This window comes from Adiantum capillus-veneris, chromosome 17, assembly GCF_014529385.1.
Source record: "Adiantum capillus-veneris isolate H3 chromosome 17, ASM1452938v2, whole genome shotgun sequence".
Taxonomy (NCBI): domain Eukaryota; kingdom Viridiplantae; phylum Streptophyta; class Polypodiopsida; order Polypodiales; family Pteridaceae; genus Adiantum; species Adiantum capillus-veneris.
Window position 1 is genome coordinate 58034986 of NC_140947.1, and position 25681 is coordinate 58060666.

At 42.7% G+C, this 25681-nt stretch overlaps 1 protein-coding gene across 1 annotated transcript; it reads left to right on the top strand.

The window, feature by feature from the left end:
* Positions 1-1765: 1765 nt before the first annotated feature.
* Positions 1766-2857, top strand: LOC147437307 (17.6 kDa class I heat shock protein 3-like). The gene is made up of 2 exons (XM_086485917.1): positions 1766-2124; positions 2440-2857. The coding sequence occupies exons 1-2, from the start codon at positions 1950-1952 to the stop codon at positions 2706-2708; spliced, it is 444 nt and encodes a 147-aa protein (XP_086342043.1). The 5' UTR covers positions 1766-1949; the 3' UTR covers positions 2709-2857.
* Positions 2858-25681: the final 22824 nt, after the last annotated feature.

A 25681-nucleotide genomic window follows, 5' to 3' on the forward strand; every position in this document is an offset into this window, starting at 1 on the left:
GGGAAACGTTGTGAGAGCAAGGAAAAAATCTTCTACCATATATACAAGGTCTCATTCCGATTTCCTACCATTTCTTCTCAAATAGGTTGCACAATCCCTGCTAAGTCAAACCACTTGGATCAAACACTTGGCATTGAGCATGTCCACCCATCTGCAACACCTCTATGTACGTACTGATGCACCCAAGCACAACCAACGAGGCATATAAAATGCCCATAGCATACCTCACCTCTACAGGCACAACCCTACGTTCAACTTGCTTCAAATAGAGCACCGTGGAACCATTCTCTTTGTCAACCTCAAGCATATCTGTTTTGATAGCACTTTCCTCAAGGACGGCTTCTAAAAGTTGTCCTATATTGAGGTGTTGCAACAAATTTCATACGAAGGTGCAACGGTTAACACCATATTAGATATTTTGAGACTTTAGAGACAATTTGGAAATCACCAGTGTCTTAAAGATTTGTCCATATGGAGAAATTTCAAACTATCTTTTAAATGCAAATCCTTCCAAAAGGTACTATTTGAAAAGCTCTTTTGAGCATGCTATCAAAATTTTGGCTAAGATTTGGCCATGTGGTCAAATCTTAAGATCATTTTGAAAGTGGGAATAGAGAAATTTCCAAATTCACTAATATGATATTGGTTCTATATTGTACATTGGAGGAACAATCAAAGACCTAGTGGGCGACACTTATAAATAGGACCCGCTAATCTCATCTTGGGCTACTATGACACATTTAGTTGATCTTTTAAACCTTATAATCTTGTGAGAGACTTAGAAGCATTTACAAAAGGCTATTGTCAGCCAATTGTATTACTTGCAGTGCCTTGAGCTAGAATCTAATCCCAAGTTGTCATTTCCAAAGTCTTCTATCAATGGATCATTGAGTCTTGAGTTTGAACTAGCTAAAGCATAGGTTGAGTGGAACAACGTGTGAAAAATGTTTTTGAAAACCCCGAAGTTAAAGACAAAAATAAACATTTCATTTTTCATTAGGGAAATGGATAGTGGCCTCTAAAGCTGTAGCCAAGGCTTCAAGAAAAGTAGGTTTGCTTTATAGAAAACTTATTCAAATAAAAAGCATGATTGCCTCAAATTTTTGCAAGAAGGATTTGAGATCGGCTCAAATTTTTGGGTTTTTTTAATTGAAAAAGGTCAAATTTATATAGAATATGCTTTCTCACCTTTTAATATAGCAGTGAGAAAGATCCAAAGGTAGCGCATAAAATCATTTTTTTCAGGCCCTGCCTAGTTTGCAGGGCCCAACAAAAAAGATTAGTGACTTGAAATGACACAGTCTAGGGTAAAGGTGCCAGTTAAAAGACGGGTCTCTTTTTACGGACACATCGACCCCTAAAGATAAAGGCACTTTTGTTTCAGCTTCAAGGCATCAACGTAGACATACTGCAACGGATATGGGACGCGTTCACAAGTCTAAACAGACAGATTGAGTGTTCGAGCCTCGTTGGCTCCAACATCTTTGCAAGTGCTCCTTTTGGTACTCGATTTTGTTACATAGAAATTTGTTTCCTATGCCGATCTTCACTTGTGGAGCTCAGTTTGCGTTGACGTTTTTGCTGGAGAATCCTGCTCTATACCGCTTTCTTTTGTGCCCCTCCACGCTCGATTTGGTGCACAAATGCACTCGCGCGGCCTCGCCGACTTAACTTGCCTCTAAATCGGGATCCACCCTAGACTATATCCATTTGCAATTTTGCACATAAACCAGCACAGTTAATCAAGCCAACGATACGAACGAAATGATCTCTAGAAGGCTCTCTCGCACAGCTCCTAGGCCTAGAGAGCACTGGAATGTTCTGGCTCTCTCTCTCTCTCACTCGCGCACACAATAAAAACTCGTACCCGTCTCAGCTATGGCGAACCAACCTACTCTACTCTACCATCACATTCCGCGTATAACAGCAATCTTCATCTATATCTAGCTATGGCGCTCATGAGGTGGCTCGGTGGCAGCGACGTCTTCGACCCTTTCAACTTCGACTCTATCCTCTTCGGCAACCGATCTGGCAGCGATCGATCCGATGTGGCTGCTGTAGCTAACACACAGGTCGACTGGAAGGAAACTCCTGAGGCTCACATCTTCAAGGCTAACCTACCTGGTATAATGCTGTGATCTCCTCTCGCTAGATTCACGTCACAATGAAGAGCCTAGTGCTCTCTCTCTCTCTCTCTCTCTCTCTCTCTCACACACACACACACACACACACACACACACATACGCACATGCGTAGTCTCTGCATACAGCACGCAATGGGTGAACAAATTCTTGCAACTCTAGGGAGAACGGCTAAACTGGCTAGGCCGTTAGTAGAACGAAGTGCATCTGTCTAAGATTATTGCAGCCTCCAAGGGGTTAGACCTAGCAGCTTGTGACACTGATACCGCTGGTAATGACGTAGTACTGTGCTGATTAGGTTTGGCAAAGGAGGATGTGAAAGTGCAAGTGGAGGACGGGCGTGTGGTGCAGATAAGTGGGGAGTGCAAGAAAGAGGAGACGTCCCGGCCTGGTGAGAAATGGCACCGAGTGGAGCGAGTGCAGGGTTCCTTCGTGCGACGCTTCCGCTTGCCTGAGAATGTGAAAGTGGAGGAAATGAAAGCGGCCATGGAAAATGGAGTTCTCACAGTTACCGTGCCCAAGGTGCCAAAGGCTGCCCCCAGGAACATCGATATTGCCTGCAGCTAATTAGTGGTTGCGCTCAAGTGCTTCTCAAGAGAGTTTGCGATTGTTTCACTTGCCATGATATCTCAGCAAATACGTACTTATCGAGCTATACCCCCATCATATATGTAATTAGTAACAATCGTAATCATATATGTAATTAGTAACAATCGTAGGCACATACATACATACTACGTTGAGTGAGTATGGCTTTTTTTTTATATATATAAGTTTGCAATTCCTACGTTCTAAGAATTCTCTAGTTCTTGTATGTGGCCCTCAATCGTGGGTCCCCCTTCTTTTTAATCAATCATATAAACACTAAATTGTGGTGATATCAAATTTCTCAACCTCACATGATGATGATGATGTTCCTCATGGAGCACGGAAAAAGTCTCTCTCTCTTTCTCTCTCTCTCTTTTTTCGCACGCACCTTCTTGTACCAAGTTAGGGCATTGGCCACCTAAATGTGTTGAAGAAAACTAGTGTGCGAAGGAAAGCTAATGGACAGGTAAAGAAATCAAGGGTATTGGCAATCTAAATGTGCTGAAGAAAACTAGTGTGTGAAGGAAAGGTAATGGACAAGTCAAGCAATCGAGGGGATTAAAGGTGGGGAATGGAAAAGAGTCAAATGAGGGTATGTGGATTGTCAAATTGTTGTGTCGGCAATTTATAACATGGGAGTGCAAGATAACATTGGTTGGAATAATAACATTCCATTGAAGTGTAAATGGCTGAAAAGTGAAGCAATGGAATCATTAAATAGGAGAGGTTGTGGTCACGATTTTAAAATTGATGTTAGGCCGGCTGTGATCACGCAACGCTTACTTACCACAGTCAGCCGTCGATCTCTCTGACAGAAGGGTACTTTTCACCAGCTTCGTTGTGCTACTATGCTAAAAGATATAGTTGTCAAACTAAGCGGTCACATGCGGGTGAGTTCTCTTTTTCTCTCTTCGTTTGCGTCTTACACTCCCTCTCACTACAGGCTGCTCCTCGTCACCCTATGCATAAGAGTCCCCTCCAAAAAGTCTTAGTCCACTCTATCATATGTTTTTGCAAAATCCAAAAAAAGCAATGCCTCTCCAAAATCCAAAAAAGCCAATGCCAATGGAGTGCACGTTGCTCATGTCCACTCTACATCCTGGTGATAAGAAAAAATACTATCCAAGATACATCGATCTTGGATAAAAGTTGTTTGAGATTCATGAATCAAATCAGGGAGAAAACGACGGCAACGGTGTTGCTATCATCTGGCGTGGAGAGAACAGTGGCTGGCCTCTACTGTCTCAGCTGAGTATAATAATCTCCCTTAGGTATAAGAGATATCAAGCCAGTGCAAATTAATGGAATGTTCAGCTGCATGAAAATTGCATATGACCTGAAAATAAAAATTAAGATATAACCTTATTTTATGCTAGATGCATTCTCTGTGAGCATTTGAAGTGCTATTGAGAGCAAGTATCTCCGTAGGGATTTGGTTACACTCCTTGCATCTTATGGCACTTATATATGTGCATTCCTACTCATTAGTAGTGACATATATATGTATGTACATTGGTTTGTGACACTACCATCATATTTTGCTTTGCGGAGTCATATTTGGGTATTTTGGCAGTCTTGGCCATTTCGGAGACTTGGCCAAAAGATAGTCATTGTGAAGCTTGATTATAGTCATGTCTCTTCAACATAAGAGAAACAATCAAGAATTGCTACTTTGCCACGGATTAACAAAGGAAAATAGAAAGATAAAATATTGTATGCGTGACAATAGCTCCGTCAAAGGACGCGGTAGTGGTTCAACGCAATATGTTTGGTAATCTATTATTGCTTTATATTATTACTTATCCTACACTGCTTTTCAAAAATAAAGATACTCAAAATTGGATGGCCCAAATGATCATTTTTATTGTTGACCTGCATAAAGCATATCAAATATCAAGTGCATTTTGAAAAGTGTATAAATAATAATAATAATAAACTTTGAAATTAACAACATACTTTAAATTACATATCACACCTTACACTATGAGAGATCGTGGTGTTTACTGTTGGGGTATAGGCGTCTGTGCCTTGCCCGGCCACCCAGAGTCTGGGCGCCCACTGACTTGTATACCTTATATATAGCATAAGTGTATAGGGGGCTGCTCACTCATTGGAGTCTCCCCACCCACATCGTGTGTGTCTCCTTCTCTCTCTCTCACTCTCCGTCTGTGGTGCTCCCCGATCCCCTTCAATTGGTATCAGAGCTATGGTGACCACGGAGAGCACGACGGCTTTGAGAGCTTCGAGGCGATAGCTCGCTCGTTCTCGACGGTGGAGTTCGATCGCGGAGTTTCACGGAGAGCGATTTTAGCTTGAGGAGCATTGTCTTTGGAGCTTAGGAGCTTGGTGTGGTCAAGCTTGGTTGAGGAGGCGGTTGCGGCTTCCTTGGTGAGAGGAGCTTTTGAGCTCAGTGGAGCTCGTTAGAGAAGTGCTCGGCGGAGGAGAGCTTGACATTCGAGTGCTTGGATGCTGTTGTGGCAGAGCTCTTGTGTTGGAGCTTGCATTGAGAGGACATTGCATCACGCAGAGTGGAGCAGGAGTAGGTTCAAGACTGTGTGCAACTCGGTTTTGCCATTTTCGGACTCTAAAACGCAGTTTTTTGCGTAGCTCCGTCATACAGAGTCAGATCTACATGATCCAGGAGTCTAGGTCAGGGTTTTGGCACGCTCCGGACGCGATGGTGATGTCTATTTGCTGAAATTATGCTTTGAATTACAGCAGGTACAGCAGCAAGTTTATTTGTGCACTCTCGGGTCCCAAAAACACTGTTTTTGGCATAGCTTTCACACCCAGACTCGGATACATATGATCCAGGAGTCTACCTTGGGGTTTTGGCACGCTCCGGACGCACTCGTCATATCAGAATTGTAAAATTCTGAACGCTGAATTTTCTGCAGCAGCAGTTGTTTATTGTGTGTCGAGGATTCCACACACGGTTTGCTCTCAGATGTGAGAGTGATATTTGCTGCAAGTTTCCTCACAGGTGGGAGGATACGATGTATGCCTTATGTGGTTTGATGCTCAGGGAGACTAATGTGATTGCATTTTGAGCTCGGCAATGTATGCCTCGAGCATGTTTTTTGGTAGTCACAGGTAGAGCAGATATTTGTGTACTAGATTTGCAGGTGTTTGCAATGATGTATGCAAAATGTGGAGATTGGTGCATGCATTTGGAGTGTGATTTGACGCGCTTTGTTCGCTCATGGTTTTGAGCGTGCAGTCAGTTTGGTTACTGGTTTTGTGGCCGTTTTACTGACAAAACTCTGGCGAAATTTTCCCAGGAGTTTTAAGCGTATCATTTATACGATCTAGGTAGAGATTGCGGGTTGCACTCAGCATTTGCGTGCGGTGTTCTCTGCAGGTGGGAGATTTGTGCGTGTGTATGCATCAATACCGCACAGTGTGGGCTTGGTGATTAGCTCACAGATTGCAGTGTGATACTAGAGCATGCGAGGCTTGTATTGACATTGCGGGAGCTCTATTTTGGAGTGTGTCTCACAGGTTTTACATTGTGTTTCTGGCCATATTTGTAGACAGTTTCTAGGTGTTGTTGGTGAGGTGGTTTTGCTATCTAGCTTGCTACTTGTACTCATGGCAGAGACAGGTGATCGATCAGATTGTGACCTCTCACAGATGCGCGTGTTTGATGGGTCAGACTTTGCGGCATGGAGAGAGTGTATGCTTGATGCATTGACACAACGAGGGTTGCATCGACCATTGAGTGGTGATGTAGGTAGACCTTCAAACATGTCTGACGATCAGTGGCAGGAGCTAGAGGAGATGGCACTATCTACGCTCTCTTTGCACCTTGCGGAATCTGTATATGCTCTTGTTATGTATGAGACTACTTCAAGAGCACTTTGGCGCAGATTACATGATATGTATGATAGATCTGAGTCATCAAGGACTCGTGTGAGACATGTACATTCACGAGTATGCCGACAGGTGATATGTTGGTATTGTGGTCATTCTGGACACGTTAGACGGCGTTGTTTTCGTCATATGCGACATCGTAGGAGACATGGCAGTCTCAGAGATGTATGTAGTGATGCCATGGACTCAGTTGCTTTGACAGTTGAGGCACATGTAGTGTCGAAGTATACTAGTGACGGGGATGTCACTTTTACCTCGAGCTATGTACGAGATGCTATACATGTGGATAGTGCACTCCCTTCGCAGTGGTTGCTAGACGCAGATGCTATGTTTCATGTCACGCCGCATCGTGCATGGTTTTGTAGCTATTCTAGCGGGATGCTTGGCAGTGTACGTTTGACCGATGGATCAGTGCATGCGATAGCAGGTGCAGGAGATGTGAGATTGTCATTACCGAGTGGTGCATCTTACTTGTTACGACATGTGCGCTATGTACCAGATTTGACAGTGAGTTTGATCTCGATTGGTCAGCTTAGAGATTGTGGATGTCAGATTTCGCTACGAGAGCGAGATTTTGTGATGCATTTGGGTTCGCTAGTGATTGCGAGAGGTGCCAGGAGTGGTACAGGTTACCCATTGCATGTGGATCACGCGAGAGACGGTGTTGCCCAATAACTCACGACAATGCACAAAGCCCTCTCCTGGAAGTCCCTTTGTGAGTAGATCAGCAGGATTGTCCTTGGTGTGGATCTTCAGCAGTTGTATCTGCTTGTCTTCAAGTACTTCCCTAATGAAGTGATATTTGACATCAATATGCTTAGTCTTCGAATGGAACACTGGATTCTTTGCCAATTGTATAGCACTTTGACTATCACAATATAACTCTGGCATATCTACTTTGATTCCCAAGTCTGCAACCAATCTACCAAGCCAAATAGCTTCTTTGCATGCCTCATTTGCTGCAACATACTCAGCTTCTGTAGTAGACTGCGTAACACAATCTTGTAATCGAGATCGCCATGATATGGCACCTCCAGCCAATGTAAAGACATAGCCTGATGTCGATCTCCTCTTATCCAAGTCTCCTGCATAATCTGAGTTAGTGTATCCTCTGACACTCAAATCCTGACTACCATAGCATATGCGCATACTCTTTGTATGTTTTAAGTATCTCATGATACCTTTCACTGCCTCCCAATGTTTCTTGCCGGGATTTGACATATATCTGCTAACCACTCCCACTGCAAATGCAATATCCGGACGTGTAGCAATCATTGCATACATCAAACTACCCACTGCAGACGCATATGTAATCTTATCCATTTCAGCCTTTTCTTCCTCAGACACAGGACAATCTTGTTTGCTAAGTTTCACATATGGTGGCAATGGAACACTCAATGCCTTTCCCTTCTCCATATTGAAACGTTGCAAAACCTTGTCAATATACTCTGTTTGAGATAACCAAATCAACTTCTTTGATCTGTCTCTCTCAATGCGCATACCAAGTATATGACTTGCCTCACCCATGTCTTTCATGTCAAATGATTTTGCCATCTTTGACTTCAAAGCTGAAATTTCTTCCAAGTGTTTGCCAGCAATCAACATGTCATCCACATACAAAATAAGGATCAGCCAACTGCCATCCTTAGCCTTCTTTGTATATAGACAGTGATCGAACTCACTAGGTTTGTAGCCTTGAGAAAGCATAAACTGGTGGAACTTATGGTACCATGCCCTCGGTGATTGTTTTAAGCCATAAAGACTCTTTAACAACTGGCATACCAAATGTTCCATGCCTTTCTCAACAAACCCTTCTGGCTGCTGCATGTAAATTTCCACATCTAAATCACCATGCAAGAACGCTGTCTTGACATCCATTTGGTGCAACACCAAATCCAATATAGCAACCAATGCAAGAAAGCATCTCAATGTAGTCATCTTGACCACTGGAGAGAAGACTTCATCAAAGTCAATGCCTTGTTCTTGCTTAAAGCCCTTGGCAACAAGCCTTGCTTTGTACTTTGGCTGACTATCATGAGCGGTGATCTTATACCTGTAAACCCATTTACAAGGTAGAGCCTTTTTGCCCTGTGGTAATTTAACCAACTTCCATGTCTGGTTTTTATGCAGAGCTGTCATCTCTGACTGCATGGAGTGCAGAGTAGTGAGCTCGTTGTGCACACAGTTGGGGCACGACTTGAGCAGTCACACAGAGAGGTGACAGAGTCAGACATGCATGCTTTGCTAGTGACTGAGCAAAGCAGAGAGTCGGTTGTGCGAGATACTTCTATGCAAGATAGACAGGTAGAGTGGTCTTGCTCTAGTGAGTCACGACAGGAGGACGTTGTGCAAGAGTCTATGCATACGGAGTTAGAGCATGAGAGCTCTAGTGAGTCACAGCAGATTGAGTGGTCATGTTTGCAGTGGATGATTGCAGAGGAGGCTGAGATGTCAGCGATTATGCAGTCATTCCTTTCTATGCTCGACAGTGAGCATGGGGATATAGTTGTGCAGGATATGTCTTCCAGCAGACACCTAGAGCAGCTGGTTTGCTCTGAGGTTGCACGACAGGTTGATGCGTCTTTTGCGGACAGTCAGGAGATGCATGTGGCTGACACGCCTTGTCAGTCAGAGATGCCTATTGCCAGGGATATATATGTTGATGCATGCTCCGTAGAGCTAGCAGGGCCCGCTAGCATTGCATCGGCATTCGGTGGTCTCATGTATGAGATGCTGATCTTGAGACCGGATATCGCAGCTGCAGTGGGAGCATATGTAGTTGGGATTGTCAGTCGTTTGTTGACTGATAATGGCATAGTGCATGAGGGAGATATGCAGGTATTGCGTACATACTTGCAGTACGTGTGCGGTACGTCTGGTGGTGTATGGACTTACACGGGAGCAGGACATCCGGATGCACACGATCACAGCCAGCCAGTGGGCATCGGTTGAGAGCGGTTTTCTCTCACCTTTTTTAGTCTTTAGACTAGGTTCCCTTGCTTAAAGGCACAGTCGCCTTTAAGTGGGAGGTTGTTGGGGTATAGGCGTCTGTGCCTTGCCCGGCCGCCCAGAGTCTGGGCGCCCACTGACTTGTATACCTTATACATAGCATAAGTGTATAGGGGGCTGCTCACTCATTGGAGTCTCCCCACCCACATCGTGTGTGTCTCCTTCTCTCTCTCTCACTCTCCGTCTGTGGTGCTCCCCGATCCCCTTCATTTACCACGGACCATTACCGCAAAACAAGAGAGAGAAATTCAAAATGAGGAGAGAGAATAGCTTTGTTGTTCATGCGGCGTATTACCACGTGTATTATCCCGCGCATTACCGCATTTATTATCGCGCCCATTACCGCCAAGTCCATAGACCCCCTTTCCCCCTCCTCTCCCGCGGGTTACCATTTAAATCAAATACAACTCAAAATGTATTTACAAACTACAACTCCTACACTCTCCAGAATGCTCACTTCAATTAATCTCTCTTTCACTCTAAAAATTCTCTACATAAATCATAATACTCACAACAAAACCATTACAGATACTATTCATAAGTAGCACATAACGAAACATTTGCGAATTAATCATATACTACACCCAAAAAAAGAAGGGATAGTTTTATTAATTCTCATCTTGTATAAGATCTCTACAAGCACTAAGATCCATATTTAGACCCATAGTATTCAAATCAATAAACAAGTTTAGAGATTCTTCCTCCTCTCCATCACCTCCTGTAGAATCATCATCGCTTTCTCCCTCTTCCTCCTTCTCAAGATGACTAGTTGCAAGGCTTGGTTGACCTTCTGTAACTTCAACTACATCTTCCTCTGCATCTTGTGGTGATGGTATGATGGGATCAATTACTGGCTCAATGTCCATCTCTGCAAAGATAGATCTACCCCGCGGCGTGACTGAAATGACATACCAAAGTCTTCTTTGATATATACATGGCACATAAAAAACCTGTACGTCACACACAAACAATAAACTGATATACATATATTAAATTTTTAATTTAAGTTTATTGCACATAGCCTAAATTACCTGCTCGTAACTACTAGGATACACCAAGTTGTCAGTTTTTCCTCGATGGAATTGGGTGGAATCCACCATAATGAGGCCATTTTCATGTCTTTTGACCTCACCTACAAACCATCGGCACTCAAAGAGGAATTTGTGAAAAGATCTGAAATTCACTTTGATTATTCTCTCTATAGTACCACAATATCTGACCTCATCTGTTGTTGTGTCAAAGTTTCTCATCACGCCACAATCATTAGTGGTCCGACGCTCATCTATCTTGCGTGTGCAAAAATGTCGGCCTTCGGACCAAATGGAGTTGAAAGTGAGACCCTACAATCACAATGTATAAGAGGTTACATCGCATTTCATAAAGTGATTTGTATGCATGCATACATAACATATACACACTCACCTTGCGCAAACATCCTCACGCATACTCCCATTCTTTAGGGCTTATTTGTTCTCCTTGTGCTTTGGCATTGGTCATGGCATTATGGATCCACTCTACTTGAATCAGATCATGATACTTTGCAAGCTCTTTAGAAAAAGGAGGTGCGCGTCTACCTCCATGCAACCTCTTCCAAGCATCTCTATCCCTTTCTCTAGCTGTGCGGGCTTCCAAGTACATATTGATCCATTTGGTCATGATAGTGGCATTGAGTAAACAGTAGTTGTTGACTATGGCATGAAACTCTCTATCCATGACCAAGAGTTAGCCTTTTCCACTGGGAATGGTTGAGTGCTTCCTAGGATCCTCTTCCTCACTCCACAGACGAGGCAATGATACTGTGAGACATACACAAACGCCTCTTGCACCACCCAACCTTCTGCCACGCTCGCCTGAAAACATTAAAACCACATTTTTTAATTAGTAACTCCATAGCGTATAAATGCTATCTATATTGTATCGATTTTGCATACCTCCGGTTGTGACCTCAATCTAACAAAGTCCTTTAAAGTCTTCAAGAATCTCTCCAAGAAGAACATCCATCTAGAGTGAACCATCCCACAAATGGCAATCTCCTCAACAAGGTGAAGCAATAGGTGTACTTGGCTAACAAGGATTGTAAGTGGGAATACATCCTCAATAGCACACACTGCCTCTAATGCTAGTTGATGGGCTACTTGTATGGCTTCCACTTCTATCTCCTTGGAGCTCACAAATCTACAAGGCACAAATAATATAGTACATGAAAAAAAATTCCATTGTACATGGCACAACATGATATAGTACTTGAAAAAAAAACCATTACCTCACAATCTCACCCACTTTGAATATTGAAGCCTTCACTTTAGTGTCTCCATAACCACTAATAGTTATGGGAAGTACAAACTACAAACAATAAAACATCTTAGTGAATGTCAACTTATATATAAGGACACATAGACACCACAAACTGTTCTACTCTTTCCTGAAGAATTTTATGCCAATCATGGGATTTCAATCCATACAATTGAGTGGAGCCACCCTTTTTGGTTTTTGTGAAAGCACCTTTGAGTGATCGACCGCATATATCCCGTTGGAGTTCGGATGGATACCATAACTTGCTTTGTCCGCTCTTGGTCTGCCTTTGATAGTATCCACGGTGATTTTGGGAGAATCATCTTTCCCCGCTTTCCCATGCGGGGCGTGGCTGAAGTGGGGAGACGTCTCATGGCTCTTAAATCTTCCCTAGCACCCAATGAATCCTTCTTGCCAATTATGTGATCCCATATAGCTTGCCCAACATTTTTGAACACATGCATAGGGTCCAACAAGTGTTGAATTTTCAACGAAGCCCAATAGGGGAGCGACAAGAAGATAGAGTACCTCGACATACCCCTTGGCAGCCCATTGGAAGGGGGTGAGGTATGGTGATGCTCCTCCCAATGCTTCGCCCAATCGGCCATGTTCCAATGGAATGGCTTCACTCCATTGATAGGGGGAGCATATCTACAATGTGAAGGAGGCAGGAAGCGATGGTTGTTGGGATAGATCACCTTCCCAAGAAGAGGAGGTCTCTCTGTCACAAGGGAAGGGCCACAAGTTGGACACGCACTATGTCAAGATGTTGACAGTCCTGCCAAGAGATAAACAAACGTTACACATGAGATGATAAACCCAAAGCAAAGAGTACACTTAACATGTGCATACTTACCAGATACCTCTCCAAATCCTGGGTAATCATGCATGGTCCACATGAGGATGCACTTGATGATGGCTTTGCGGTCTCGTGGTGGCCGTGAAATGTCAATGACATCTATGCCTCTCCATAGATCTTGAAGCTCTTCAATAAGAGGTTGCAGATATACATCCATGTTTTTTACCTTGTACTTTCCTGGAATGAGAAGTGATAGTAAAATGTTTCCCTTTTTTGTTGCCTCCCAAGGAGGAATATTGTAGTTCACAACCACCACCGGCCAAGTGCTCCACAAAGTAAAGCGGTGCCCAAATGGATTCACTCCATCACTAGCTAACCCAATCCTCAAGTGACGAGGCTCATCCCTGAACTCTGGCCATGTGTCCTCTATGTGCTTCCACGCTGGTGAGTCAGCTAGCACTCTCATAATACCATCTGTGGAGCGATTTTTTGCATGCTAACTCAAAAGCTCACTTGTACCCTTCGATCTAAACATGTGTTGATGAGTAGAAAATGCCTCAAAACTTTAGGTGGAATTCTGTTGCTCTTCATTGCTCTTCATTTCTTCTTTGAACCTAGGCTCCCCGCACGATGGACATGTGTCACAATCGGCATGCTCATTACGAAAGAGCACACAGTCGTTCATGCAAGCATGAATGCGATCATAATCCATCCCTAATCCTATCACCACTTCGCGTGCTTTTTGTCTATTCTGTGGCATGTGATTGTTAGCTGGCAGCATCTTTCCTAGCAACCTATCACAAGAAGAAAGTACATTAAAAGCTAATTTATGCATTCCACAAGCATCCTTCACAATCTGTATACATACCTCAAAAGTGCGTCGATACTTGCATTGCTCCATCCAAACATCGCCTGAAGGTTAAGGACTTCGAGAGATGCCCTTAAAATGGAGTAGGAGCATCTCTCATATAGTGCAGTGTGTACCAAATCAAGTAGCTCACTCCTCGCTCTTTCGGAAGATTCTTCGCATGCACACTCTGGTTCATGCTCCTCCTCTCGTGCAAGGAGACCCTCAACCATTCTATGCAAATGGTCGTCTTTTGCATCCACGTAAGGAGATGGGATGTGGTCACTTGTAGAGGGAGCAGCATATGGCTGATTTGATGTGCTTCCTTCCTCTCTAATGGATTCTTGGCGCATGTGCTCTTCCACCCTCCTTTCCCCTCCTCCACCAACCACATGCCAATGAGGGGTGACGTCAATAGCCGCTACAATTCACGGATCGTTTGTTTCCATCCGTGCATGCTTGCGAGCATCGTCCCATAGTCCATAATCTTCTACATGACTCAAGCATATCCGTCGAAGGCGAGCAATGGCGCATTTGCACCGCACGCATGGGCATGGTAATCGATCGACCAACCACCGTGATCTATCCGGTTCAGTGGACGGGCCAAAATCATCCCAAGAAACCTACATTAATAAATTACATACATTAATTAAAATCAAATTACAAAAAAAAGGTTAATAAAATATCAGTAAAAAGTAAATTTAAAAAAATTTAACATGCATGGTAATCAAAACTTTTAGGTAGCAATGTCATTTTCAAAGTACTAGGAATCATTTCATTTTATATACATTTCATCAAAAACATAGTACCAAAAGATATTGAAAATCAAAGGTTATAATGTCAGAGCGTGGCCTTCTCTATGGTTTCACCGAAATTGCAGTGCGGTATTAGGCGCGGTAATAGCTGTGGCAACTGTCGCGGTAATGTTCGCGATAATAGGCGCGAATTTTTTTTTTCAAAATTTTTTATAAATAGGGACACCCGCATGCCCCGCGAAATTCAAAACCCTAATTTTCAAATTTCATCGTCTTCTTCACATAAGCTGAAAGCAAGAATCTCACAACCTTGAGCTCTTACAACCTTGCTACCTACTCTTCTACTCTCCACCATCTCTGCTCTTCCATCTATACTCTCCTACCCTCTCCCAACAAGCTCTTCAATTCCACATTGTAAGTTTTCTTGTTATGTTTCTTGATTTTTACACACTCATACACACATATACACACACATACATACACACGCACAAGTTAACACGCATGCAAATACACATACACATGCATATAAACACAAACACACATATGCATACACAAACTCACACATACACATGCATGCACTCATACGCACACACACACACATACACGTAGAAACACACATATGCACACACATGCATATGTTAATTTAAGTTATACATTAGTATGTGCATACACTAATTAGTGTGTGATTAGTGTGTGCATATGCCAATGCGTGCACTAATTAGTGTGTGCATTACTCTAATGCACACACTAATTAGTGCATGATTACACACACTAATAGTGTGTTTACATACACTACTTAATGTGTTCTTTACACACACTAATTAGTATGTGCATTATTCTAATGCACACACTAATTAGTGTAAGTAAAGACACACCAATTAGTGTGTGCACATGTTAAACTTAACACGTTTTAATCTTGACATTGGCGACCTAAACTTAACACTTACTTGCAAAACCTAAACTTAACACACACTAATTAGTGTGTGATCAGTGTGTGCATTGGTCAATCACATTGGCCAATGCACACACTAATTAGTGTGTGCACAAGTGTGATTGATCAATGCGCACACTAATTAGTGTGTGTTAACACACACTAATTAGTGTGTGCACAAGTGTGATTGATCAATGCGCACACTAATTAGTGTGTGTTAACACACACTAATTAGTGTGTGCACAAGTGTGATTGGACAATGCACACACTAATTAGTGTGTGATTAATGTGTGCATTAGCCAATCACATTGGTCAATGCACACACTAATTAGTGTGTGATTAGTGTGTGCATTGGTCAATGGGATTGGCCAATGTACACACTAATTAGTGTGTGCACAAGCCAATTAATTAACACACACTAATTAGTGTGTGATTAGTGTGTGCATTGGCCAATCACACAAGCCAATGCACACACTAATTAGTGTGTGTTAACACACACTAATTAGTGTGTGCACAAGCCAATCCACACGCATTGGCCAATGCATACACTAATTAGTGTGTGCACAAGCCAATGCACACACTAATTAGTGTGTGATTAGTGTGTGCATTGGTCAATGCACACACTAATTAGTGTGTGCACAAGCCAATGCACACACTAATTAGTGTGTGCATTGGTCAATGCACACACTAATTAGTGTGTGTTCATGTCAATTACACACTAATTAGTGTGTGTATATGTCAATTACACACACTAATTATGTTAAATTAAACACTAATTAACACAAAAACGTAAACATACCTCCATGATTAAGTCGTAGGTGACGTATTAGGCCCCAATGGCCATCCAAGTGATCACACTAGTCATAAACACAACAATCTCTTATTAGCCAATACACACACTAATATCTTATTAGCACTCAAGGCTTTGCAAGGTTCTTTATAGGTTGTAGACACACCTTGGATTCTTTCAACATTGGATACTATAGAGAATCCAATGTTTGAAAAAAATCAATGTGTAAATTTTTTATCATATATTCCAATTTTTATTAGAGAGTTTAATCTTTGTCACAATAAATGCAGACCATGGCTTCTTCTTACACACCACGCTTTCGTAGCATTGAGGAGTTCATGGCAGACGGGATGTCATATCCCGATGCTCTCTCTGTCTATCATTCACAACCGTCGCCTCAATAGTCATCATCAGGGTTCGGCTGGTTTCGAGACGCTCTTGGTGGGTCCGCTGCCGTACCTGTGATCGATCCAGATAGGGAGAGGGCATTGCGTCTTCGGGCTGAGTGGTTAGGTTCACAAAAGATCCTTGCGCAGCGCTATTCATCGATGCAGCTAGCAGTGTTTGGATTATCTGAGGTCTCTACTCTGACTGGTGGCACTCCGTACCTGCAGAGTTTTCCACCTACAGCTCCAGGTTCATCTTTTCCTTCACAGGGTCCGACGCCCCAGTGTCCGACGCCGTTGGGTACGGCTCTTGGGTGCGATGCCCTTGGGTGCAACGCCACAAGGTCCGACACCACAGGCGTCCACCTATCCATCACCTATCCCACCTTCTGCCCCAGATTCACGTCGACGCTCTTCTGGTAGTCAGCGCGCCAGGGCAGCTTGCACGCTAGCGCGGGTTGATCTCGACTAGGGAGCGGAGCTAGTTGTTGTTTTTGAGGGGGGGGAGTACTACAGATTCTCCTCCACAGTCACCGCTCCCTGCTCTAGCAGAAGATGAGGACCATGACATGCCTGCACCAGATGCTCGTGGGTTATACTACCAGGTTCATAGAGGAGGTATGGTGGATCTCGAGACAGCGCAGGGCAGGAGATCCCGCACACACCTCAACCAATTAATCCACTCCACATATATCAATTGTTTTCTCAAATTTGATCAGCAAGATCCCTACAACCTCACATATATAGAGACAACCATGCACATGCGTTTCCCCAACCCTGAGGGGCAACAATTCTCAAGGAAATGGTTCCAAGAGAATGTCAAAACATTTCTCAAGAACAAAAAATCTAGTGTGAGGAGAGCTGCAAAGAAGACAATGGAGTCTCCTGAGCACAGCTATCGGCCAAGAAATTTCCATGATGTGGAGTGGGAGATAGCTATGGGAGAGAAAGAGGACGAAAGGGCAACGGGCGCGAGGATGTATACGCGCCAAGTTGAGGTCAGATCCCATCAGACTCCTACGCATTATGGTTCAGGAGAAAAAACGGCTTGGAAAGACAAATATGTAAGTAAAAATATTAGTTTTATTGTAAAAAATGCATCTGCACTCATGGAAGCGGGATCTGGAATCTCGTCTGCCATACTAAAGTCTTGCACAAAGAAAGTAAAATAAAGCGTCAGAACACAGTTGTTTAAATTAACTTTAAGCTTAATTTTAAATCAAAGTCTTCACACAAACACTTACAGGCCTAGGCCTCGACGAGTGAGGCATCATCGATAAGATCTTGCACCGTATCATCGTCTATCTCTAATTGCAAACATAACTCTGCCCCAAGTCGTTCTGGCAGATTGTCTTCATCCATTGCATCTTCATCTACAAGTGTCAATTCTGGCTCGTCTGCGTCATCCCTCGTATATCTGTCAGCTTCCTCTGCCATACCTTCTTCCATCTCATCTAATGTCACAGTAGTATGGACATCGTCTAAATGACTTTCCTCCAGGAGATCTTGCCCTTCAAATACTTGTTTATTTCTTGGAGCAACCTGAACCACAAACCACCATTGTCGCTCTCGAGGGTCCGGTACAAAGACCACTTGCTCGCAATGTTGGAGAGCAGATGTGTCGCTCGCATCTGTCCAAGTCTTTGTAGAATCTATTTGCACAAGTTTGTTTCCATCTCTGCGTACCGTTGCATTGCGACCAGAAGTAATCACCTTGAACCACTTCACATCCAACAAAAACATCTCAAACCGCCTGAAGCTTACTTTCAGGATATCTGACACCAGACCATAGTAATCCAGGTTGCTAGTGCTCTCATTCGTGTCTCTAGCACTGGCCCTGCTCTTTTGCATGAAACTAACCATTACCCCATTGTCAAACGTGTTTCTTCTGCTGTCAATTTGTTGTGTTTTGAAATGCTTTCCATGCGACCACAATGCCATGTATGTATGATACTTCCAGTCACATCCAATAGCCAGCTCTTCCTCTTCTAGAGATATGGGTTCTCCGATCTGTCGAGCTGCTCTCACTGTCTTGTCCAACCATGCCATTGTAGGGAATTCAGGTAGAGGAGCGAGATAGTCTGGCAAGGGTAAGCCTCTAGTCGTTCGACTTCGCCTGAAATCCTGTCGCTCTAGATTGCGTCTCTCTTTCTCTTCTTCGTACCTTTCAAGCCATTTTTGCATCGGCGCTGAATTTAGTATACAGAACTTCATGATCTTTTCTCGCATGGCCAGGTTCATTTGCTTCGGCACCCCTTGCCCTTGCGGCTCCTCTCCCACCAATCTTGCATCCTCCTCATCGCTCCACAGTCGAGGCATTTCTGGGTCAGAAACGGATAGAAATTCGGTCATCAATACAAGAGACTCTTGCACCAGCCATCCTTCTGCCATGCTCCCCTCTGGACGTGATTTTTGGCGAACAAAACCCTTAAGTGTTTTCATGAACCGCTCTAGAAAGAACATCCAACGGCTGTGGACTGTACCTGCCACTACAACCTCATCTACTACATGGACGAGCAAGTGCATTTGGATAGTTAGGCAGCTCGTGGGTAGATACTTCTCAATCATGCAAACTGCCTCAATGGAGCTAGCCCTTGCGACTGCAATAGATTCCTCCCGTATCTCCTTGGAAGAGATCCACCGCACTAGCTCTGAGATCTTGTATATGCAGGTCCGCACTTCCTTCGTTAAACACCCCTTGATCGCAATTGGAAGAATGAATTGCAAGAACTTATGCCAGTCGTGCGATTTCAACCCTGACAGTTGATCGTCACGGGTGAATGATGTCTTGAGACATCGCATATATCCTGTTGGCGTCCTGAACTCTGAAATCACCCTTTTCTATTGTCGCTCTTCGTTTTTTAGCAATACCCATGGCGCTCTTGGAAGTTTTGTTTGACCAGCTGCATTGGTGAAAGGCCACAGCTCTGGCATCTTTCCAACCAACTGCAAATCATCTCGTGAAGCTCGATTGTCTTTCATTCCCATGATTGTCTTCCAGAGGAGCTCTCCCACATTCTTGAATATATGCATTGGATCCAGCAAATGGTTAATTAGTAGATCACCCCAGTACGGCAACGTATGGAGAATGGACAAACGTTTCATTCCGGGAACAGGTTGCCCCTCATGTTGCTCCCATCGGCGATGCCACTCTTGTACATGCATAGGACGACATTCGACACGACCAAGCTGGCCTTCGCGCAAGTGATGGCCATCTGGAAGATAACGGTGGTGGCCTTGATAAATTGTCTTTTGAAGAGAGCTAGAATAGCGCACATCCAAAGACTGCCCGCAAATTGGACATGCATTGTATCCTGAAGTTGTTAGTCTTGCATATATCAAAGCATGAATCAAGGCCAAGGCAAAGGGCTTGCGAATAGCGAGAATTTTGTAAATCAATAACCATTACCAGAAGCTTCTCCGTATCCTGGCCAATCATGCATAGTCCACATAAGAAGTCCATGGATCCTTGCATGTTGTTGTCCTACTGGTTCAACCGCATCTGCTATGTTGATCCCATGCCATAACCCCTGGAGCTCATCAACTAGTGGAGCTAGATAAACATCCATGTTTTTTTCCTTGAACTTACCAGGTACAATCAAGCTTAAAATCAAATGACCCTTCTTGATAGCAAGCCACGGCGGGAGGTTGTAATTGATAAGGCACACAGGCCAAGTGCTCCATGACGAGCTTCTCAAGCCAAATGGATTGACTCCATCCATTGCCATGCCCAAACACAAATTGCGTGGTTCACTCTTAAAATGTGGCCAGGTATCTTCAATGTGCCTCCAAGCCTTCGAATCAGCGGGCACCCTATCTATTCGTAGAATGCCACCGCATCAACTTTGCAATGGAACCACAACGAAACATGCTTTTTATCCTAGGAATAATAGGGAAATGCCGCAACACTTTAGCTGGCACTGTCTAGCCAACTGCATCTTGTTTGTAGTGCATTGCTCCGCACTTAGGACACGACAGACAATCTGCGAATTCATTGTGAAAAAGAATGCAATCATTTGGACATGCATGAATCTTGTTGTAGTCCAAGCCAACTGAGGTCAAAAGTTGCTTTGCGTCTGGCCTGGAGGGGGGCATTTCATTGCCAGCTGGGAGAAGTTGCTCCCGCAATAACCTGTTTAAGCCACATTAAATTAAAAAGCTCTCCGAGCACATCACCATTGCAATCGGAAAATCTCTTTTGTAAATTACGTACCTAAACAAAGCATTGACGCTTGCATCTGACCACCCGTACACTGACTGAAGATTCAAAAATGCCAGACAAGTACGAAGCACAGATATTTTGGTGCCTTTATAGATTGGTTGATGTGCCAACTTCCTCAACATGTCTTCAGGAGATAGGCGCACGGCTTCTGGTGCTGCTTCGTTCGCATTCTCCTCGCTTGTTTGGAAGAAGGCATCCAACATCTCCTCCATGCCGTCGTCTTCTATCTGTAAGCCCTTTTCTGCTTCCATCCGTGGCTCTATATTGGTCGGACCTTCACGCATAATCTTTTTTCTCTCTCTCTCAGATGTAGGTGCTATGTCACGGAAATCAATGCCCGTTCCGTAGGAGTCGTATCGTAGATTCTGTACGATTTCTCTAGCAAACTCTCCGTACTTGTGCACATGCTCATTACATATCCTACGCTTGCGCAGGATTTGATACTTGCTGAGTGTGCACGAGCATGCAATCTTTTCCTCCATGTTAGTTGATGACGTTGCCATCTACAATGATTATGAATGTTGTTTTAATATATATATATATATATATATATATATTGATAGCCGTTTTTTCGGCTCTCTGTAATTGCCATAGTGAGTTATCTCACCCTATCAAATCACTCAAACACTGTGGTTACCCTCACCCTTTCACTGTATATAGGTGCGTGTGAGTTAGGGGACTTTTCCCATATCTCCTTACTGAAATAAAAAACCCTCAATTAGCTAGTCATTGGGCTAGTTGAGCCAAAAATATAAAAAATATAAGTATATTATGGTCCCTGCGTATGTAAATATTTCTTTGTATATAGGGCCTAAATAAAAGATTTTTTTATAATTATTTTGGTATTTATTTAAATATTTCTACCTAGGTGTGTGTTATTTATGCTCTGTACATTGCCTCACCATTACGACAATTTTTCTTACCATTTTTCATACTCTTTATTCCATATAGAAATATTTTCATGTAAGCTTCTCTTATATTTGGTGTAACTCCACCCCAACAAAAATCCAAAAAAACTAGTTTTATTTATGTGTATATTTTTTCACTATTGTGATTTTTCCCTTCCTACATCTATTTTGTTTTTTTTCTAAAAAATTAGAACACCAAAAATATTTATCTTTTTATGGTAGCCTCATAATGAGAGAGATTTATTTTGACCCCTTTATATTTTTTCCACTTATATTATTTATATTTGACATGTATATATTTTTTAGACCCCTCAATATTTGATTTTCTTAATTGTACTATTCACTTATATCATGATCTCAACAATATCTTCAATTATAGACCTACCAAATAAGGTCAAGGGTAGGTGGCATGCATACATGCACTATGGAAGGCTCACTCTTGGAGGTATTCAAAAGAATCATCCAAAGAAGGACCCCACAAGGACCTTGTGCAGTGGAAAAAACCGGTCGGTTTTGCTGAATTTTTAAAGTTCACTTGCTCTCCGAATTTGAAAAGGTGATACAAACAAGAGTTGTAGCTCGTGGGATGAACTTTTGCCTCAAATTTTTTCATATTTTTTTGAGCTACGAGCTGTGAGCTATGATTTTATTAGTAGACCCCAGTTTTCCCATGCTATGCAGCCACACTCTCTCTTCCACTTTATCATTTTCCTCTTTCACACACACTTCTCCACTCATCATCCCCACCTCTCTCACCACTCCTCTCTGCACCCTACTCACCTTCTCCTCAACCTTGAAGAATAAGAGAAACCATGGTGAACTCATACCTCCCACACACAATTCCATTCCAAAATTGACCACCTAGTCTCATTTTTCCTCCTCCAAATTACCCATATCTATCAAAAAAACCACAAAATTCAGCCTCTTCTCTTAAAAGACAGCATCATGGTGGTTGATTGCTCAGCTTCAATTACCTTGTCTCTCAAGGAAGGTCAAGAGTGGAGAAAAAATGTACCGTCAAAGCTAGTGGACCGTCAACAAGCGTCGAAATTGGCCCTACTCAAGACACTTGGAGCATCAACCTTGTAAGAAATCCACCTTTTCTTACCTCTTCAGAGTTTTTCTTCCTTATTTGTATCCTACATGGATACTCCCATTGTAAATATCCAATTCCATTTGTAAATTAATACTAACTCTACTAACACTAACCCACTATGAAAAGTCCTATCACCTCCATTTCTCTCCTCTCTCTTTCCCCACCAACTTCTTGATAATTCCAAGCAAAAGAAATTAGATAAATTGCTGAAAATCTAACCCAACCATGGTTAGAGGAGTAACCCTAGCCTTCAAAATTGCTATAAAAGGAGGGTGTAGCTAGCACAAAAGAGGGGAGAAGAAAGAGCACTATGCTATAGCTTGAGAAGCCAAGCTCAACCTCTTGAGAAGGAGCTCTTGAGTGGAATCTCATTGGCATTAGGCATATGTATGTGTTGTATTAGGGGTGATTAGCAAGGGAACTCTATGCCATTGTAAGAGAGAGTGATCATTAAATTGAGAGTAGGAAATCTATCATTTCTCCTACTAGTGTAAGCCCAACATTTGCTGAATCAAGGAGGGTGAATTTGGACTAAGCATGGATACCTTGTCTCCCTTCCAACGTGAAGTCATGGACAATAATTATGTGTAAGTGTCTTGGTATTTTATTTAAGTTCTTGATAGCTTGTCTCCGGGTATTGTTATCAATTTAGCCATAAATCCCACATGCTGTAAGAGGGCGACAGGGTGGAGAGGACTCCCCTGGCCTTAAGACAGTGATTGGGGTGGCTTTTTTCTTGTGATGTGTTGTGGTGTAATTTACTCAGGCTATGTTGAACAAATACTAATCTCACTTTGATTGTTCATGACAGATTTGTAAGAAGGCATTAGTGCAACAAGCATCCCCTTCCCCCTTCTCTCTCTTTCTTACATATATATATTTATGTTTTCTTGATCATTAACGATACACTTCAAAGCAGCCCGAGCACCATCTCTCTCTCTCTCTCTCTCTCTCTCTCTCTCTCTCTCTCTCTCTCTCTCTCTCGCTCGTGTTTTAGTGTGTGAGAGTGTTCCATTGGTGTTAGGGTTAGTGTAAATTCCTTGCTTGTTTGTGGGTTGCTCTAACGATTCTCCTCTTTTGCGTCCTAGTTCGCTCTTAAACTAGGTGGTGCCCCTTGTGTAGTTGGGATTTGGCTGGGGTTTTGTTGTTTTGGTTTGTGTTGTGTTGTGCCCCAGCCCCATTGAGAAGCACGGGAGCCTTGAAGGGTGTCCAGAGGTTGCTCTTCTTGTTGCCCGCCCCGGACCGCTTCAAATTGGTGCCCCCACTGAGGAAAACAACTCGTGTATGTTTTTGTGTAGGATCAACTTTTAGCATAGTCAAGTAGTTTGCATGAATCACGAGAGTTTGTATGATCCTTTCATTCCCATTGCAAGGCAAAAGATACACATAATTGTTAGAACTAAGTTGCAATTTCAACGGGTAATTCGTAGGATTTTAGGTCCTCTTAGGTTAGCCGAGATAAACACTTCGGTAAATCCTTTTATTTTGCCTCTCATTAGGTACGTTATTAACTTGGACGTCTATATTTTTGTGTTATTTTAAGCATTAGGACATGCATAGGCCATGGATAATGGCCCAGGAATAGAGGTTTTTCCCTTTCATTTTACTCCACACATTAGAATAAACGTTGCAATTAGTAGAAAGATCCATTTTCAACAATGAATGGTGTTCATGTTTGGTGCCCAAAGAGTAGGACAAATTCTTGCATCACCAAACCCTGTCATTCTACCTCTCATCAACTACCACACTTCTTTTGATGTACATGTGTTCATTTTATTTTAAAATGAAGTGCAGCCCGGCAAAATAGTGTGTATGTTTGTTTTTTCTTTGTCCAAGTTGTTACAAGAAACAAAAAAAGATCATTTGTTCTAACAGGGAATGTGTGTGCAGTGAAAGTTCAATCCTTAGAGATCTAGCTCTATTACCAATTGAGTTGCAGGAGCAAGTAGTAAGGCGTCTCCCTCATAACAAGAGGGTGGTGAAGTTAAGACGAAAGGTCCTACGCGTGGATTCCATTTTCCTCTTGTTGTTGGGCACTAAGGAAGACCGTGCATTCATCCAACTAGTGTGTGCCCTAAGATTGGTAAATAGAGTGAAATTTGGCGTTTGGTGAGTGCATTTCACCATTGAGGAAGACTCTTCAGGAAACTTGCGGCCAGAGTTCATGCTTCATAGACTCACATTTGGTGAACTTTTCCCTCATTTGCGTCTTATTAATAGTCTTCCTTTCGCTTTCAACAAAGGAGATAGGGAGCTATTCAGAGCTTGTCTTAATAAAGAGAGCATAGAGAAGATTGCAAATTTGTATAAATTCTCATCCTTCTCTACTTTCTATGACACTTTGTTCATAGAGACATTGTAAATCTCTTTATGCTTTTGAATGATTTAACCATAATCCTAAGGAGTTTTTGTCCAGGAATTTTGTAGCACAAGTGGAGTCTTTAAATCTTGCAAACTTGATTGGACTTGATGAGGATGTTCTTTATGAAATTGTGAGAAGGTTGCCTCACTCCGACTGTGTGGAACTCGAAGGAAAGGAGCTCCTAGTCAATTGCTACTTTCTCACGGCCTTCGACGAGCATGAAGATCTAGTTTTTATACAAACCGCTTGTGCGTTGGGAATTGTAGAGCAAGTGCAATTTATCACTTGGGACGTGGTTGCTCTTTTGGATCCAGAAAATGAAGTTCTAGAGATTTCTGTTTATCGCCTTAGCTTTGAAGAATTTCAACCCTTCTTAGAGCTCATCAATAGTCTACCTTTTTGTTTTGATCAAACAAATCGAGACCTCATTGAAGCTTGGATAGCTGAAGAAGAAAACCTAGAGTGGTATTTTCTTACTTCTTCATTTGCAGGCGAGTGGTTCTAAATCTCTATTGTATCCCTTATTGTAACTCGTGTTGTAATCTTTCATAATAATGGAGAGCCAACGCCAAATGTCTGGATATCCTCTTTTCTTTGGAGAGCCTGGAGAGGATGCAGAATTATTTTTAGCAAATTTCAAGATGTCTTGCCGTATCAAGAGGATAGTAACCGATCAAGAACG

Bases quoted from the DNA above. Each gene is read 5' to 3' on its own strand.
- LOC147437307 (XM_086485917.1), top strand. From the start codon at position 1,950: ATGGCGCTCATGAGGTGGCTCGGTGGCAGCGACGTCTTCGACCCTTTC. The intron at 2,125-2,439 runs GTATAATGCTGT...TGTGCTGATTAG, and splicing joins CTTCAAGGCTAACCTACCTG to GTTTGGCAAAGGAGGATGTG.